Source organism: Trachinotus anak, unplaced genomic scaffold, assembly GCF_046630095.1.
Source record: "Trachinotus anak isolate AG129_WGS33_773 ecotype Australia unplaced genomic scaffold, CSIRO_AGI_Tana_v1 ptg000014l, whole genome shotgun sequence".
Classification (NCBI taxonomy): Eukaryota; Metazoa; Chordata; class Actinopteri; order Carangiformes; family Carangidae; genus Trachinotus; species Trachinotus anak.
Genome location: NW_027273865.1, coordinates 21,836,675 through 21,855,197, shown reverse-complemented (window position 1 = coordinate 21,855,197; position 18,523 = coordinate 21,836,675). Strand labels below are relative to the sequence as shown.

Genomic DNA, 18,523 nt, shown 5'->3' with positions numbered 1-18,523 from the left:
TAACCCTCTCTCTTCTGCTCCACTGATTTTATTCCTCACTGTTTCAACTAGTTCCCTGTTCATGTCAGTTCAATTTGGGGCATGCACTGTAAAAACAAAAAACAAAAAACCCTTCTTTAACCTGTCTGTTCTGTCTGAAGTGGATTTAATAAGTGAAATAATCATTTTTGTTTTCTTCTTGATTCACTACAAAAACTTAAACTTTTAACTCAAACCCAGAATATTAGAAAATATGAAGCTTATGAGTTTGATGTCTCTTTTAATTGCCCGTTTTTGTGTTGTTTTTTTTTTAAGTCTGGTCAAATTCTTTAATGCCATTCTTTCCAGTTCAGTGCTGCTGTGTGATTTGTGTGTGTGTGTGTGCGTGTGTGTGTCACAGCAGGGGCCCCGGTGGCCTACATCCCCGTGTTTAATTACCCACATGAAACAGTAGGTAAAATGTCAGCCTGAAATAAACTGCACTGAGATCATTTCCCCGAGGAGATGGGATTGACTTGTGCAAAGACAGTTACCTGTAGTTAAAAATGACGAACAGAGTGTGTTCCTATTAACTCTAAGGTTAAAGGGTTGATTGCCATTCATTAAAAGTGGGAAAATGTGACCACAGTGGAGGGTTTGCAGTATTTTAATTGTTTTCTTTCCAAAATAAAATTCCTGTAACACACTTTCACTACATTTTTCTCATTTTCCCCATCTTCTCTTGTGCCTCAGGAGATGTTTAAAACTGTAGTTTTCTGCCTGGCCAGCAGGGGACAGTAAAGTGTAGTTTGTGAGATGAAGCAGTCAGACTGAACACAAGAAAAATGTCACTGCAGTCAAAACAATCTCGCATTATTTATTGACTGCTAAAGCACTGAATAAAAAAACCAACATATCAGCTTTGTCCTGGTTCAATTAAAAATCTGAATAAAGACATGACTGTCCAACTCATACAGAGACAAGTCTACTGAGATCAGTGCAAACGAATCCTCCACGGGGTAAGAAACAGATTTCAAATTAAAAGAAAATCACCTAAACAGTAAAGTGCATGTTGTGAGAAAAAACCCCTCTCACTGTTGCCTTAGAAATGCGAGGGTCACACACTGAAAACAAAAACAAAAACAAAAAAAAAAAAAAAAAAAAAAAAGAGACGCAGACACAGTGGAGTGCATACAGTATGCACCTGTTCAGTCTTGGTTTAGACATTCATATTTCATTACTGTACATACAAACCTGAACTCCAGTCGGATCAGCACATCCAGTGGTTCACATGCAAACATAAGTTCATCATCTTACAGACTGTACATACATCAGAGGTTACACAAGGCCAACAGTTTGCCTGCTACACATTCATACACATCATGCAGCCACTCCCACGTGCACAGCTCCAGTTGTGTCAGTTCCACTCTATTGCACTGAGGTTACATGGTATTGTATAGAGCAGTGACGGCTCGCTGCTTTTTCTCAGCAGACCCTTTGCGTGAACGTCTCGAGTGTCCCCTCCCCTGCTGACGTGATGTAATAACCGCACCACTCCCATTGCCGTCTGGCTCCTCCCTCTCACCTGTCTCTTCTTTTGGAAGACAGTGAGGGGCGGAGCAGGGGCCAGGGGACTGTAGCGAGGATGAGCCGTCACAGGGGGAAACTGTCTTTTCAGCACATGTGTTTCGAGTCAACACTTTCTGCTTCTTCCAGGTGTCGTCAGGGTGTGACAGGGACGTGCTAAAAGAGTCCTGGGAGTGTGCTGATGTTGTCCTGGTGTGTGGCCTGAGGTCCAAGTCACTGAGGTCGTTAGCTGACAGTTCTAGACAGTCCAGTTTAGCCAAGGAGGCTGACCTCTTCATGAGAGAAGGGGGGGTGAGGCCTGCCTGGCGGATGCGAGCCTCGAGCTCCATGGCTCTGTGCCATCCTGCTGGTTCCAGGAAACTCTTCCCCTCTCGTCTCTTTCGAATTCGCTGCCCTACTTCCATGCCTGGAGGGGTCTCTTCAGAACTCGCCGCTTTACAAGGTCCTGGCTCTGTGTCCATAGCGTCTCTCAGCCCCTGAGGCTGCTCCAGTTCCTGTACTTCATTGTCCGTTGTCTCCAGGCTGACGCCCTCATGGAGGAAAGCCTGCAGCTCTCTCAGCGTTTGCTGAATCCTCTCCAGCTCCTGGCTGCCACGAGCCAGCCTGCTCTGGGCATCACAGTTGGGGCCACAGCCCCCTCCCCTGCCCTGGGAACTGGACTCCAGTCTCCCATCTGCGTCTGACTCCTGCACTGTCACCCCATCCACAGTCATTTGGTTTGAACAGGCCTGGGGCAGGGTCTGATTCTGCTGGTTTTGGCTGTGGAGCTGGCTCTGTCCTTGGGATTGGGCTGAGGTATTTAGAGATGACTCTACTAACTGACTAGTAGAGGCAAGTGATGATGTCAGCATATGGCTATCTATGGATGTGTGCACAGTGGCAGGTATAGCACCAGAGACTTGGCTGATATTTGAGTTGAGGGAGCAGGAAGGGTCTGGGAGTGAGTCCGTGCCTGAGGAGTCGAGTCTTTGAGGCTCATGTTGTGACCCTGTATGCTCCTCTCTGTCTTTGGACTTAGCGGATACAGCCATGTTTTCTACCTGAGTGATCCTTTGTTCTGTGGAGTGATGAGGGAAGCGGAGGGGAGGATGCTCAGCACTTGGGGAGCAGAGGGACAGTCTGACAGGAGGGTGTTCAGTGCCAGGGGAATGCAGTGGGGATCGCTGAGAGGCCGCCATCTCCATTTCCTGCCTCAGCTTCTGCTCCAGCTGCTTGGTGGCCCGCCGCACCGAGCCCGCTGGCCAGTCGCACGGCAGCATGGAGGGAGACTGTATGTGTGAAGGCGGAGTTAAAGAGCCGTGCGTGACTTCAGAAGACTCTGCTTCCTCCTGATGTTCTGGCCGGATGAGCTCAGGGCTGTGGGAGGATGGGGGGAGCGACGACGAGGAGCTGGAGGACGGAGTAGGAGAAAGGCAAGACGCAGGGTGGCATATAGCTTCGATCTCAGTGACAATATGGCGAACTGATATTCCGTTGTCATGGGGAGGGTGGTGAGCTCGGTCGGGGCTGGCTTTGTCAACACTGTCTTCAGACTGTGGAGATGCCTGAGAGACAGAGATCAAAAGAGACATACAGACTGTATTAGTCATAGGCTCATGCTGTGTCTCTACTGTCTGTGTATTTGTGAAGCAGTGACAGTTTTCCTCTTATTAAAGGAAGGCTATATTTTTGAAGAACCTTTTAAACTATATAAAATACCACTGAGAGGTTAACTTGATACAAACTAATAAAATCAGAGGAGACAAGTGTTAAACCGATTCTGTCTTGACTCTTCTCTCCTCCTCCAGCAGGTGTCAGTATGATTTATGCAGATTCACTGTGTAAACTGTTTCTTGTTCTTTGTCTGTTTGCTACCTTGTAGCCCTTGAAGACAAAATCTGGTCCAGTTTCCAGTTTCAATTCCAGTCTGATTCGTACTAGAAATGGGATTTATGTAGCCTCACCGCTGCTTACTGTGTTGGTAAAACTCTATCTGTATGAAATGGTTCAATAAAAAGGAGCTAGAGGTGGTGGTGACCAAAAACAACACTTGTCAGCTCCTTCAAATTCAGCTTTTTACTACATGACATTATTTTGAGACATTTTATAAACCAATCAATTATTTGAGAAAATGATCTGCAGATTAGTTGATGATTCAAATATGTTAGTTGCATCCTTACAAACGATCATGTTTTCTTTCATTAAAGTTATAATATTAAAGACAAAAACAGACTAAAGAATCAGAATGAGCCTGTACCTGACTCCCCTGTTCCTCTTCCTCCTTAGCTTCCATTCCTCCATTTTCCTCGAGGGACAGAGGTATCCTCTGTTGTGCCTGCTCTGAAAGCGTCCGAGTTCTGCCATCTTGGGCCAAGCCCAGAAATTTTTCTCTCGCGCTGAAGAAGTCGATGCTGTCCGTGCTGTGGTTTGACGACCCATCGGCCTCTCCACGGCTGTCGAATGCACTGCCTATCTGTAACTCACTGGGGTTGTTGTTGTTGTCACTGGGAGCAAGGGGAAGGAGCAGCGGGAGAGGTGTGGTGCCTGAGGAGCTCAGAGGGCTGTGTTTGTCACTTGTTACATCAGACAATGATTGATCTACTATGTCTGAGTCAGTGGATCCCAGAGTGAGAGGAGAGATGTCCCCTGAGCTGCTTCGCTCAGGCAAATTTAGGGACAGTTCTGCTGGTTTGTTTTCGGGCACTGAAATGGACAGATGTGTGGGAGGACCCCGGCGAGCGCGTTGGAGTTCAGGAGTAGGAGGTAGGATGTGGAGCGATGGTGGCGGGTGGGGTACAGCAACAGGCACAGTGACAGCCACGCTCGCTGAATTGTCCAGTCTTTCCTCTGGGACTACAGTGGCTGCTCGGGGTCTGGGGAGGGGAAGCAGGAGGGGGTCTGAACAATCTGAACTGACCTCCTCCTGAACTGGTGACTCACACACACCATTGGTGTGTGTGTGCGAGTCAGAGGTGTGTGTGGTATTTGATTTGGCAGAGTCTTCGGGTTCAGCACCAAGCGCTTGCAGCACAGCCACGCCCAGGAAGTGATGTAAGGAGGGGGAGGAGGCGGTATTGTTGTTGTGAGAGTCGGAGTGGCCCAGAGAGTGGGAGGAAGTTTTACACATGAACTCTGGGCGATCTGATAGGTCACTGTCAGAGTGGGAGCGCCAGAGCTTGTTATGCCTTTGTTTGCTGTGGAAGAAATGAAAAACAATAGTATGTTAGTGCTGAAATACACTCTAAAGGATTGGTGTTTACTGTACAGATGTTTCTATGTGAAAGTTCACCTGGCCAGCAGAATCCCCTGGTACTCCTCCAGCTGTTTCATGAAGGAAGGGTTTGGTTTGGTGACAGTCCGTCTCTCTTTCACATAGTCGAAGGCAGTGTCCAGGTCCCAGCCGTACTCCTTCATCGCGTAGGCGATCACTGTGGAGGCAGAGCGGCTCACGCCCATCTTACAGTGAACCAGACACTTAGCGCCAGCTTTCCTATCAGAGACAGAGGGGAGAGATTGTGTTGCATTACAACAACTACATTGAGAATCCCAGGAGAAGTCAAGCTGTGTGTGTGTGTGTGTTAAAGCCTACTTGGCTTTGGTGATGAATTTGTAGGTGTCGTTCCAGTACTCCAGCAGGTTGGTGGCTTCCTCATCGTACACTCTGATGTTGTGGTACTCAAACATCCCCGGGAAGAAGTTGTCTATTTCCCTGGTCACGTTCAGGATGTATCGCACTCTACATAAAACACAGGAAGAGGCAGGTTGACTTGCTGACCTTTTAATTTCAATAACTGTCAACAGTAACTAACAACAAATCATATTTCCATGCAGGTTATTCAGGTGATGAATGCTTAGCTAACACCACACAGGTCAAACATTGCAGTTAAACTATTTTGTGATTGTGGGCCTTGTGTCCAGATTATTTAGTCAAAAATCATTTTAGTTTATGTATGCACAACCAATTCATAGTCTACAGAGTGATTAAATCCAGTGCGACATTTTCATAATAATACATTGCAGCAGTAATGTAATTAGAAAACATATTTAATATATAAAGTGTAATCTTTCTGTTTATTAAAATTGTGTGTGAGCTAACACAATGTACTGTGGTGGCTGGTCTCTTACCCACTGTTCTGCAGCTCCTCCAGGTTGGAGGCGTTCCACTCAGAGCCCTGCAGACAACACGGTTCCGGTCAATATCAAGGTGTACACAAGTATATCCAACACATAAGACTTCAGAGGCCTCTACTGTGATTTAACCTCAACTTTGACACAGCTACATTGACACATCTCCCTGAACATACCTAGAGATGTAGACCTACTAATATCTTATTTCTGATGAATGTCCTCAAACTTTAGGAAGAGCAAAGGGCTCCTGGTTCTTACCAGATAGACGTGTTCAAAGATTTCAGTGGGGCTGTCCATCTGTCCCAGGATGACTATCATCTCGTTATCTATGAACTCCTTGAACTCTCTCAGGTTACACACCATCTGCATCTCCAGCTCTGTTCGAATCTGGGAAAGTACGGCAACAATTCAGAGAAGCACCAAAAGTGATAATGATGACTCAGTGCTATATCTGCAGCAAGAACTTCTCTGAACAAAGAAATTCAGCATGAATTGTAAAAATACAGTAGAATAACGGTGAGACTTTGCACTTGAATATCTAAACAAACAAAGTGCTAACCCCTCCATTTGCAAAGCCAAGATTTTTGTTGAACCTAAATGTAAATGTCATTCCTTTCATCTGTGTGCCTCTCACCTCCTTACAGGTGACGTTCTCCAGGTCTTTCTGCATCATGATCTCTCGGAGGCGCATCTTGATCAGCCTTTCTGTGCGCTCCCTCTCTGTGGGCCTGTACATACAGACACAAACACCTTTATTAAAAACACCTTTTACACATTTTCTCTTGGCCTCAAACAACTTTTTAGGACACAAAGAACCACCTTCACAGTCACAGTAACAGCCCTTGCCTTCTGTTCATTGATTCATTTTCACTTTAGTCTCAATGAGATTACTTGTTCCACAAGAGAATTGCCACTTTGTCTGATTCTCAGAAACTGGAGAGGGAATAGAAAATCTGAGAGCGTGGCCCATCGGCGATCCACAACAAAGTCCCCTTGTAGAATATGCCTGTTGTTGTGCCTGGCTCTGTTTCTAAGCACTCTGCTGGGGGACGCATTTAGCCTTTGGACGTCACGCTGATGATACCAACAAGTGGCCTAATTACCTCTCAGGAGAGAGGAGCTCAGTTTGTCTGTGAGCATCTCGTTCTCGCGTTGTCTAATTTTCTCTTGTTTTGCTTCTAACTGATTCCTCAGTGTAATAGCACACAGCGGTGTGGGTCAGCAGTTACAAAGGGGGGCAGTGTGATGGCCACAGGTGTGTAATTGCAGACATAAAAGCCATGTTAGAACCCTGGAAACAGTCAGCTTGTTTATCTCACTGCTCAAAGTCTTACTGACCCCGAGAGAATGAGTCCACAGGGTTATGAGACAGAAAATCTTTTCACCCTTGCCAACAAACGCCGGTTAGTTACCAACATCCAGTGACACTTTTACCTCACAACGTGTCCTGACTTGCCCTCAGACAGCCTGAGGGAGGGATGGCCGGTCAGAAAAATAAAGACAAAAAAAGCAGCACATGTGTGACGAGTGCATGACGACATGGAAGGATGGCGCTGATGAGTCACTGTGGTAAAGAAACTCTGTCACTCTGTTGACTCAGTGAGAGAGAAGTAGCCTTGGGGAATCCACACCAAGTCCCGTAAATCAAACTAACATGAAAACGTGCAAACATCAAACCACTTCCTGCTATCTCAACCTTTCAATCAATGATTATACAGGGAACGAAGCTGCCATGTCAACAAACATTAGCTGGTCATGCAGCTTTGGCAGGGACTTTATGACCGACTGCGTGCGTGTTTGAGTGTGTGTATTGGAGCTCATAATGTGTGGGTGGTAATCTTGATGGTAAGTGCACTTGATAGCAAACATGCCTCCTGCAAAGACAGTTGTGTGGTATTTCTGTTTCCAGGAAGACAGTAAATATGGGCGTTTCTTGATTGTCAAGTTTAAACTGGAACTTCTTATTCTTTCCGTCCAGATGCGTGCAGCAGCAAAATGTGTCTTTCTTAATCCGCCCTCCATCCTCTATCTGCTTCTCTTTGCCTGCCACCTGCTTGTGTCCGTCCCTGTGTTGGTCTCCTCATTTGTCTGTCTGGATTCTGTTTTTCCAAATGTAAATTAAGCTGGCGAAAGCCTCAGCTATTTTGGACACTCAAGGAGCTGTGAAGTGTGTGGGCAAGCAAGAGAGAGAGAGACGTTCCAAATAGGTAGCGAGGCACGTGACTAAGCAGCAGGGAGGGGAATTTCCCTGGTATTAGTAAAGACATAAATCCAACAGCCTGGGTCCTTCCCAGTATTTTCTAGGATCCTGTGTGCATACATTGACAACTCTGTGTCACAGATTACGACGTTGTGTATGTGTGAATGATCATGAGTCTATGCACAGAGTTCGGCCGTGCCTGTGGGTTTGCTTTTGTTTTTGTTTGTGCCTCTCTCTGGTGCTTGTCATTACCCTGAGAGATCACAGACAGCATGTGACCCCAGTTCCAGAGTCCAGGGCTGTGAAGAGCGATAGCCTGCAATCATATGCTGTAAAGATGGAGCAATACTGTCTGCACGTGACGAGGTTCGGCAACGCCGTTGTGACTGAGGACATCTCACTTCTGATCTTGCTGAATATACAGCTACTATGAAACAGCTTTGACTTTTCTGTGAATCTTTGATGCAAGTACGGAGAAATGTTCAGGTACTTCCAGTTGTGCATTGCCGGGTGCACACGTTTGTTCATGTTTGTATACATGCTTTACCTGTTCCCTATGCTGACATGCATATGCTTGTGTTACGTACAAAGCCTCGCAGCATTTCTTGGTTTATCATTTTGAGTGAGTTCATTAGCTCAGATCACTTGAAACTTTTGATAAATTGTACATGTTTGTATGAAGAATTTCCTATAATTCATAATCTTCTTGGCTTTTTTTGTTTAAAAATGATCTACAGCTACCTGTGGTTAAAAACAAATATTATTATTATTATTATTTTGTGAATTTTCATATACTAGTTACTAAATACTACTTGTAATATTCAATGTGAACTATTTAGTTAATCTATTATAGCCTCTGGGATGCAATGTAGGGTTTCATGGGAGTATCCATTTAACACCTCATCTGGTTCAGAGCTATGTTTTCACTCCAGAGGAATTTTACACCACACATCAACGGGGGCCTCGCTGCTCTGTGGCATACAAAATGAAAACTTGTGGATTTGACTCTGTCTGGAATGCACCACAACCCACACAATGTTCCAGATATACCATCATCAGTGAGAAGTGAGGATTTGTGTGTATATTTACTTACAGGTCTGTGAAGGGAACAGGTGAGTTTGCACGGTGCGACTCGACATCCTTCATGGCGTTCCATTCGTTGATACAGAACTGGTTAGAGGAGATCCTGCTCTGGTAGTAGCTGATCCAGGTCAGGAACAGGCTGCCTGGGTAGTAGTTATGGCAACGAGCCACCTCGCACGCTTTGTGGAGTGACTGGAGGGCTGACCTGAAGCAGGCAGGGAGAGGGAAGAGGATTCACACTTGAGAGGTTGTTTTGAGAGTGGTAAAAAAAATACAGTAGAAAAGAGTGAAGTCTGGAGTGAACAGAACTGTGTTCTTTCTGTATAAGGGAGGAATGACACAAGATGGAGAAAAGGATAAAACCTGATCGAAATATAAGAGAGGAATAACTAGTAGAATATATGAGAAACATAGCAAGCGAGGTGAGATGAATAATTAGTAAAAGAAATAAGGGAACAACAGATGGGAACAGGAGAACAGAAAGATTTTGGCGAGGAAGAGACATAACACATAGATATAACTGCAGATGGATGAAGGTATCCGAGAGTGCTGAAGGAAGAGAAAATGAGGAAATGAAGACAATGAGCATGGAAATGAAGATGCAGCACTGGCATGTGAGACAGGGAGAGATAAAGACGAGACTGGAAAGCAGACAGATAATGGGAAAACAAGGAGGAGAGAGAAGATAAGAAACAATGACAAAAATAAAAGGCTAAAGGTCAAAGTCAAGGGGGACTGCGATGGATACAGTCTTTTTAAGGCTGTAACTCTAACCTTAATGTAACTTCATATAGCTGTCATTTGTTGGAAAAAATAAAGGCTGCTCACCACATGGCCTGGACAGAAACTGGCTTGAAGACATGAAGCCTGTTCACTGTCGACACACTAAAACCACTGTGGAGAAAGAGGGAGATTAGAAACTGGAGTTTCTAGTTTATAGACATCTTACAACAACAACAAAACAGCTTATAACAAAACAGCTAAATAAGACCAACATGAAAACAAGTCATCAGAGCAGTCAGTTGCCCCTGGGAGCAGTAAGAGGAAGCAGGGCGTAGGTGTGGTTTCTTACCCATCTCCATCCAAGTGGATCAGAGTGTCACTCCACAGAGGTAGAACCAGACCCACCGTACAGCAGCTGGCAGGAAGATCAACATGTTTAACAACAGCACAACAAAACAACACTGGTTTGACACTATAAAGAATGACATTCAAATCGTAAAACAGTAAAGGATAAGACAAAGGAGTCAGATAGAGACAAGCTCACTTTATCCTTTACTTTGAAAAACTTTCATTTTAGCCACTGGCCACATCACCATTATGAAATCTAAGTATATTTCAGTTCGAGGCTTCGAGTTAAATTGCTAATGCAAGAATATCTTTAATCCAATTAACATGCCATCTCTTGCATTAACAAGAATGTCTAATTGAATTTTAAGCAATAATATAACAATCATCACAATATTACTGCAAAGTTAGAAACGGGGGTAACATGCCTTCTTTTCTAAGTTGCTGTCACGAGTGTGGGATTTCATGAGAGTTTATATGACACTAAAAGAAAGAGTAGTGTACTGCTGCCGTGGCACTAACCTGTCAGAGGACACAAAGTCCATGCCGAGCACGATGCTCTCCTCTGTGTCCTGTCTACCATTGGTGGAGACCACCACCATGTAGCGGGTTACCTGAGGGTAGGCACTCTCCAGACGCACAGCCTGAAAGAAGAGATGGAAAGAACGGATGAAGGAAGGAGGGGGATGAGGAAAAGGGCAAACATCAGAGGGACAGACTGTGAAAACAGGTGTATAATGTCTTCTTTGGCTCTGGAGGAGCTTTCTTAAGTCTGTGAAAATACCAATTTAGGGTTATTGCAGATTTTTTTGGAGACTTCAAATTTTTAACACAAAGCTGGTATTACAAAAAGGGGCTGTGGAGTCTGAAATGTGTGGGTGTTTACTTTGAAGGGAGGGTCTAATAAAACACACTACTGAGGTGCAGTGCAGGTCCAGTTTTTTGGGAAGTTCGTGCCATAAGAGGGATTCATTTTGATCAATTTTTAATCTATTTCTCACAAGGCCTCTGACTCACAGTCCAATACCAAACTGCTGGAAAACTTCTGTATAAAAGACACTGCAGGGGCCAACAAGAACGCTGACCAACAACAACTTTGTTTTTAAATCCATCAAGTTTCTGTTCTTTACATTTGCTAACAAAGAACTGAAACCAGCCCCTATGCTTGGAGTATAATCTCCCTGATAACAATACCATTCTGCTACTGCACTTGTGTGCGTATGTGCGTCTGAGTGTGTGTGTTACTGACCAGTCTGATGGTGTCCTCCGGCCGTAGCACAGTGAACATGGTCTGAAGATGTTTCTGGAGGTCACCTGGACAGACAAGGTTTCGACATCCTCATTTGGTTTCAGTTTATTTTGGACAACAATCACATTCTTTGCATTTAAAGGTTGACATGACACCCAAGATAGTGTATCATTTCCCCTGTGGCAAGTTTCCAGTGCATTTACACCCAAGTCTCTTTTCAGCTCATTTCACAACACAAAGGTCTTCAAGCCTTTTCCACAAGCATCAACACATTTTTATTTTGTCTATGAATTTCCTCATTTATTTCTATTATCCAAATATGTCATATACGCTTTGGTTTAGTTTTTTTTTTAAATATCCCACACACAAGCTGTCTGCCACACTGAATGCAGCAGCAAATTGTTTCAGTGCAGTTAACGCCAGCTGTTAGCCATGATGCTGTGCAGGAATGTTCATTTTAAAACACTCTCTGCTATTTAATCTCAACCTCCTCCGTGGGGTTCTTCTCTGAGTCAAATAGGGAGGAAAGAAGTGCTGTGAGATGCTGCAGCTGTCATTTGTGTGTGTACAGTGTGAACAAATCTTTACCTGTGTGCTTGTTCCTGCGCTGGTTGATACGAGGTGCAGAGTTAGGCGTGGGGCTGTTACCCCTGGGAAGGAACAGGGCTGCACCTTTTACTGTGAGGAAGCTCTCACTGATACTGGAAGGAAAGAGACAAAAAAAAAAAAGACATGAATAGAAGCTTCAAACACACTGACGTCTGCCAAGTTATCTAATCATATGTATTTCTTTTGTGTAATTATAAAACTGTACATCATTCGTAATCACTTCTATACACATGTTACACCCCAACTTCTCATAATGTGCACAAGATGGGGACTAGGAACAGACGGGTGTTGTCATGGGCACTGTTATGTCAGTGTCACAATGCTCCATTCAGCTAGCCTCTGGTCCACAGGCTCCCCAAATCAGAGCTGACAGACCGATGCAAGCAAAACAAGATCCAAGCCCCAGTGTGAACTCAGAACACAATGTTCTCTGCTCCCTCACACAGCTGGATTACACACACACAGACTCACTCACACTAACAGCTGCCAGTAGGGAGGGATGGGAGAATTGGGAGGAGACCGGGTTCCGAGAGGGAAGACAGAGCGGGTGCCCTCCTCCACAGAGTTGGGGCAGAGATAAGATCTGGCCAGCACACAGCCCTGCACACCAGGGCAGGTCGTATTGAACATGGTTCTGTTCCTCTCTGGAACACTTAATCTTATTAACTGCAACTGAGGTCACTGCACTGAGGGGGAGGACACATTATAAACTATGTTTCAACTGGATACTTAACTGAGCGTATGTGTGAGCACCTCTGGTGTGCGTGCATGTGTGAAAGATTAAATTTTTGTTCAGATTCTCACAGTGGCACACTCACCAAAGTCACACAAGAATAGCAATTAAACAGGTTGGGAGACCTACTTCTGCAGCTGCTTATGACCGTGTCAAGTGACAGCCATGGGACCAGTTAACCATAACCTTAATGACACTTAGACAGCGGGCACTCGGGCAATGACACTCCAGCATTTATTTAGTGCATGCAGAGAGCACAAAAGAGCAAAAAAAATAGCATTTTAAAAGCTGAATCGAGTTTGAAGTGGTATTTACAGAATAATGATGAATCTGTCATAGTAAAATAAAAAAATAAAAAAACACACTAGGTGTATTGGCTGTGCATGTTTCGCCAAAATGGACACCCCAAGTCAAAAAGGCAGAAATTTAGCCTATCTAGGAACAGAAACATGCACAGCCACAACCTTGACAACCAGCCAAACCCAGGTTTTAAAGCCAGATCTTAGGAATTCTGCAGAAACCCCTTTTTTTAAAAAAAAAAGCTTTTCCACTGTGTTTTTAATTATCTGTTGACTTGAATAAGTCCAGCAGTAGTTTTTAACATTTAATAGTTTACATAGAACATTAGCCTTAATATGATTTTTAAAAAAGGTCAGATGTAGTAAATGTCAGTGAAAATGACAGCTCACAACGACAGCAGCTTGTCAATAATAAAATGATGCAAATATTACAGATGTACTGGTCCAGGGAGTTGGCTTACCTGTTCTGTTAAACTTAAATAAGGGCAGTTTCGTAGCCTGAGGGGCCAGAAACACAGAAAAGGAGCCAACAAACACACACGCACACACTGAAGATCACTGAGCTCAATCACAGGGAGGTGATGACATCAAAGCCACAAATATCTGTTGAAATTACGCAAACAGTTGGTGGACATGATTATTTTGATGGTAAACCTGTGTCTGATAATCTGTCTCACCCTTAGCAGCAGGCTGCAGGTCTACACTCAATGAACCCAACTTCTACAGTTCATCAGGTTCTACAGTTTCACAGTCATGGCAAAAAAAGGCCAGTGCCGTTTGCCATTTAGGCTTCCTGTCATCCCCTTTTTCTCTGTAACTTCATCTTCATCCCCTCAGCCACCCTGTCCTGTCCTTCCTGAATTTTGCTGAGACCATGTATGTACAGGATCAGGAGTCAGACGACAGAGACAAGAGAAAAAAAAAAAGAAAGAAAAAAAAAACCTAAACCATAGCCTTGTGCTGAGCTTATTTCCCATAACCCACCCACCCTTGACCCAGCTGTTTCCTCTCGCGCTTTCCCTCTCATACTTCCTCTTTTCTGCATTTCTCACAACTTCGGCTCTCGTCCTAGTTTTAATTTCCGTCACTCTCCTCAGTTCCTTCTGTATCATGTCCCACTGAGCAGTGCGCGCTCACACACACACACACACACACACACACACACACACACACACACACACACACACACACACACACACACACACACACTCATGTACTGTACTTGGCAATGACCATGTATAGCAGTGCTACTGTACAATGTCATCTGTAATATAACACTCATACTCATGCACGTGCACGCACGCAAACATGACCTTTTACGCATGCGCACAGACACATTGAGAAAGTGGAATCTAAGCCATATAGTTCGAGAGGTGAGGGGCTGTGAACGACTCTCGAATAGTTTCTAAAAATACAGCAGTCTTTTAAAAGTTTAAGCTATTAGCAGACTGTATTCACTGTATTCAGACTGTATATGGGGGCTTCTCTTTGACATGGCAGCAATAGCTTAATGCAATGGTTCAACACTGAAGCCTGCATGTGCTCTGATTATTGGGACTGGCTGGGTTAATACAGACATACATAGAGGTATGGCTAAATAGACACAAAACATACTTATTATACTTACACATACCACCACACCACCCACTGATTCCACACTAGTGCTGCAGCGATTAGTCAATTAATTTTTTGATCATTAATAATTGTTTAAGTATTTCTTGAGGTAAACCGCTGCACATTCACCGTTTCCAGCCTCTAAAATGTAAGGATTTTATGCTTTTCCTTGTCATCAATGACACTATATAAACAAGAGTTAAATGTCCTTTACCTGTGGAAATCATTTTTCTCATTTTTACAGACAGAATGATTACTCAAATAACCAGGAAAATAAGTCTTGGAAATAATTGTTGCTGGCCAGCCTATTCCACACACAAACAGCATATTTTCAAACTAAGTGAACCCATTCTGTATAGCTAAGCATCACTGAGACCCTGTCATGAGAATAGCAATGTCAACTTCCGTAATGCAGCTAAATTGAATTGATTTAAACTGATGAATTTGTATTGCTGTAATGCACCATGAGAGACTAATAACATTAGCCAGTCTGTTGCACATGAACTACATTATGTGAATGTTCAGTTTTATGTTATGTTCTTATGGCAAAACTTAAGAAATGAAGAAAAAAAAAGTGTCAAGACCACTGGAAGGGTGCCCATTCAGTCTGATTTATCTGCAAAAATATACACACTGATGGATATAAGCAAGTAGGAGAATGGGAAAGGGGTAACAAGTTCAACTGAATTTGACTCCACAAAGTATGTGAATGAGGGGTGGGCTGTGAAGGATGGGAGATAAAGAAAGAAGACCCAGTCAGAGTGTGCAGCAGGGAGTGGGGTGGGTTGTCTTTTGGCATTCCGCCATTCCAGGCTTTGGGCTGAAGTGAAGCGGTAGGTACTTGTTGGGGCAACAGTCACAGACACAATCATCACTATGTAAGGACCACTCCACACAGTGGGCAGATAACTGGCTGACCCCCCCTCCTGTCTGTGCCCATATTAGTAACTCTCAAGAGGAGAGTGGGATAAATATAGGGCCTGGTTGCATGCAGGGCAGGCCATGCTAAGGCCTTGTGAGTTTGCACCCAAGACAGATACAGCCCATGGGTAAGACAGGGAGTTAGCACATTCTGCCCCGCAGCTTGGAGGCACAGATATGGAAAATGTGTCACAAGACGAAGACACTGAGGGATGAGCAAAGACAAAAGTCAAGTTTGTGGAGTGTCATGCTGGCCCAGTGGAGGCGCTTAACTTTTCACTGCAATGTCCTCATTTGAGTCTCGCTGGAGACATTTGTCACATGTCATCTCTCTCCATATCACTACGTCAAACTGTTCAATAAATGTAAATTTCAAAAAAAAAAAAAAGAGAAAGCAGATATTGGAAACGAAGAGGAATGAGCTTCTAAGGGCGTGAAAACGTCTGCAATTGTGGATACTTTATATATTTTTATTTCGAAAAAATTTGGCGGAAAAACAGATTGTTGGGCAAAGCTGGAGACACAAGAAAAGAGCAGATGAGGGCAGTCAGAGCGGCAGAGGGTCAGCACAGATAAAGAGAAAAGGATACCAGGTCACACTAAAGATAGACTTTCATCAACTGGCACAGATGCCAGCTGACATACTGCCCAGACCCATTTTCTTCTGTATGTGTGTGAGTGAGGACCCCAAGTATTGCTACAGTTGAGGTTCAAGTTTTCTTGGTAAGCCAATGTGCAGGCCATGGTCCCAGCAACAGCCACCTTAGTGAACTAAACATACCTGACTCAGGAACTCAGCACTATTCTGAGACAGATTCAGATTTCATTTTAGCTTACAGTTTAGACAAACTACAGGCAGAGGTACAGTAGTGAAGAAGCTCAGTAAGATACCAACAAGGCCAAATTTAGTGCAGGGTTCTATTCCCACTTTGATAGCTCATGGTTAAAAAGTGTACTGGGACTTCCATGACACACTTCCATTTACAAACACTACAAGAAGGCTGGCAACACATATGGTTAGCTGTGATACACTTGGAAGGTAATTTACTTAATCAAATTATACAAACTTAAACCAAGTTATGTAGGTTATTTGATTTTAGACGCATCACACGCACACAGACAAATGAGCATAAGGACTGACCTATATCCTGCTGCCCATATCCCTGGTTAGCTGCTGAAGTCCCCCACATAAACACTCAAATCTACACTCCACTCTGTCACATTTCAGTCTTATCTGTTCTCTTTGGAAAACACGTACGCAACACAAACACACGAGTGGAGCGGAAGAGAGGGGTTTACTGGTATTTCTAAAATTGGTGGGATAACAATGGTGTTTTAGTTGCCATTTAGCTACAGGTAATACTTAACTCCATCAACAGCCTCAAGGCTTGTAATTACTCATTCAAACCCTGGTTAAACATTAGAGTCCTGCTGACTTTTTGGCGCATACAGGCGTTCACACTATAAACAATACGTGCACGCGCTCACACATACACATACACATACACAAACACAAACACACACACACACACACACACACACACACACACACAATAACACACACACACACACACACACACACACACACACACCCACTCAGTAGGCGCCATAAATCAAAGGATGCCAAAATCCCCTGTGTTGTGATAAGTGCCCTTGCCCATCCTGCGCAATACAAAGGAGTGGTGATAAAAACAACCAACAAGCATCATGCAATGTGACCATCACAACCAGGAAGTCAGAAGATTCCCACATCTGCTGCCATTTAATAAACAGACACGCCTGCCAGTATGCACCGTGCGTGTATTGCAATAACTTCTTACCATAAACCTCCCTTGTGCAAACTCATGATATAAAAAAAAAACAAAACACATTTCCTTAAAAACTGGGTGCAGTCATAATAAAGAGTAAATGTTCTGTTTACTCAACCTCCTCACTGTACAATCACGTGTAGAACAGCTGAAAAACAATGCAACCAAGACATAGGCTGTCCTTGACGTTCCTGAGACAGCACGCCAATTCTCATGCAGCGCACAACCAATTTTTGACTGCACAAAAATGTTACAAAACGACAGAAAAGAAAGACAGTAGAACTAAATAAACTGATGTTGTGGAAAATTTGATATGTTGATTTGATCATCTTTTAATCCAGTTGCAGTAATTTATGCATTGATTATGCCCCTGCCCTAAAGTTTGCTAAGCTTATCTGAGCCAGCTCCTCATGAGAGCTTGGAAACACTGGAACACACTAGCCTTTGATCTGTCCTGAAGGGCAGACTTGTCTTCACCGCATAGACAAGTCAACTAAATCCTTAAACACCTCACAAGCAAAAAAATTCCTTTGCCTCACTTTGCCTTGATGTCTGTAGACACTGTAGATCACAGATAAGATCACTGCAAGGCACATTAATAGTAACTCCCTTACATCTCGACAAAGATAATATATATCTCAAAACATATCTAATATTTAGTTCAGTCTACTAACAGTGACCACTCTTTTGAGCATTTCCAGCTAGCCTAGTACTGCGTTACAAGGAGTTCTACTGTCATAAAAAACATCATCTTTGATGAGTCAGAGACCTCAGACATTAGCATGAGTTGTTAGTTTATGCTTAAACACATTTCATACAAAAATATACAAAGTCTTAAAAATGTTGGTGACTGTTTATTAAAGATTATATTCAAACTTCTTAATTCCAACATAATTACAACCATAATTATCACTCCAAATGCTCCTGTGCTGAACAATGTCCCAGCCTTGGAGAATCAAAAAAGGAGGGTCAAAAAAATAAATTGATATGGCCCTCAGGTTATTTGTATATTCCAATTCAGGAGCAATGTGGTTTCCCTCTATCAGCTGTGTGTGTGTCTGGACCTGTGAAGCAGGTAGGATGATTCACACTACATTCAGAGCCACTATGTCTTAGTAAGGACAAAAGGGAGCAGCAACATGAGTAAGAGCCTGCAACGTCACCAGGAAATACATTTGACACTGATGTTGCAAAAGTGTTACGAATGTGTCAGCTTACTCACAGTTACAGAGGATGCTGAAGTTTGTCACTTTATTTCTAGTACCTCAAAATACGTAAACTACCATT

The 18,523-nt window shown here is 43.6% G+C and overlaps 1 protein-coding gene across 3 annotated transcripts in view; it reads right to left on the bottom strand.

Moving 5' to 3' along the window:
• Positions 1-821: 821 nt before the first annotated feature.
• The window catches only part of ssh2a (slingshot protein phosphatase 2a), a 29,819-nt gene continuing 12,117 nt past the window's right edge, over positions 822-18,523 (bottom strand). For all 3 annotated transcript variants that reach the window (XM_071496479.1, XM_071496477.1, XM_071496478.1), the window contains 13 exons: positions 11,841-11,953; positions 11,253-11,317; positions 10,526-10,647; positions 10,008-10,073; positions 9,764-9,829; positions 8,946-9,140; positions 6,287-6,380; positions 5,911-6,039; positions 5,650-5,696; positions 5,114-5,260; positions 4,814-5,014; positions 3,782-4,718; positions 822-3,089 (listed from right to left, as the gene is read on the bottom strand). In XM_071496479.1, the coding sequence (XP_071352580.1) occupies positions 1,401-3,089; positions 3,782-4,718; positions 4,814-5,014; positions 5,114-5,260; positions 5,650-5,696; positions 5,911-6,039; positions 6,287-6,380; positions 8,946-9,140; positions 9,764-9,829; positions 10,008-10,073; positions 10,526-10,647; positions 11,253-11,317; positions 11,841-11,953 (3,871 nt within the window). In that variant the 3' untranslated portion in view covers positions 822-1,400. The remainder of the gene's footprint in view (positions 3,090-3,781; positions 4,719-4,813; positions 5,015-5,113; positions 5,261-5,649; positions 5,697-5,910; positions 6,040-6,286; positions 6,381-8,945; positions 9,141-9,763; positions 9,830-10,007; positions 10,074-10,525; positions 10,648-11,252; positions 11,318-11,840; positions 11,954-18,523) is intronic.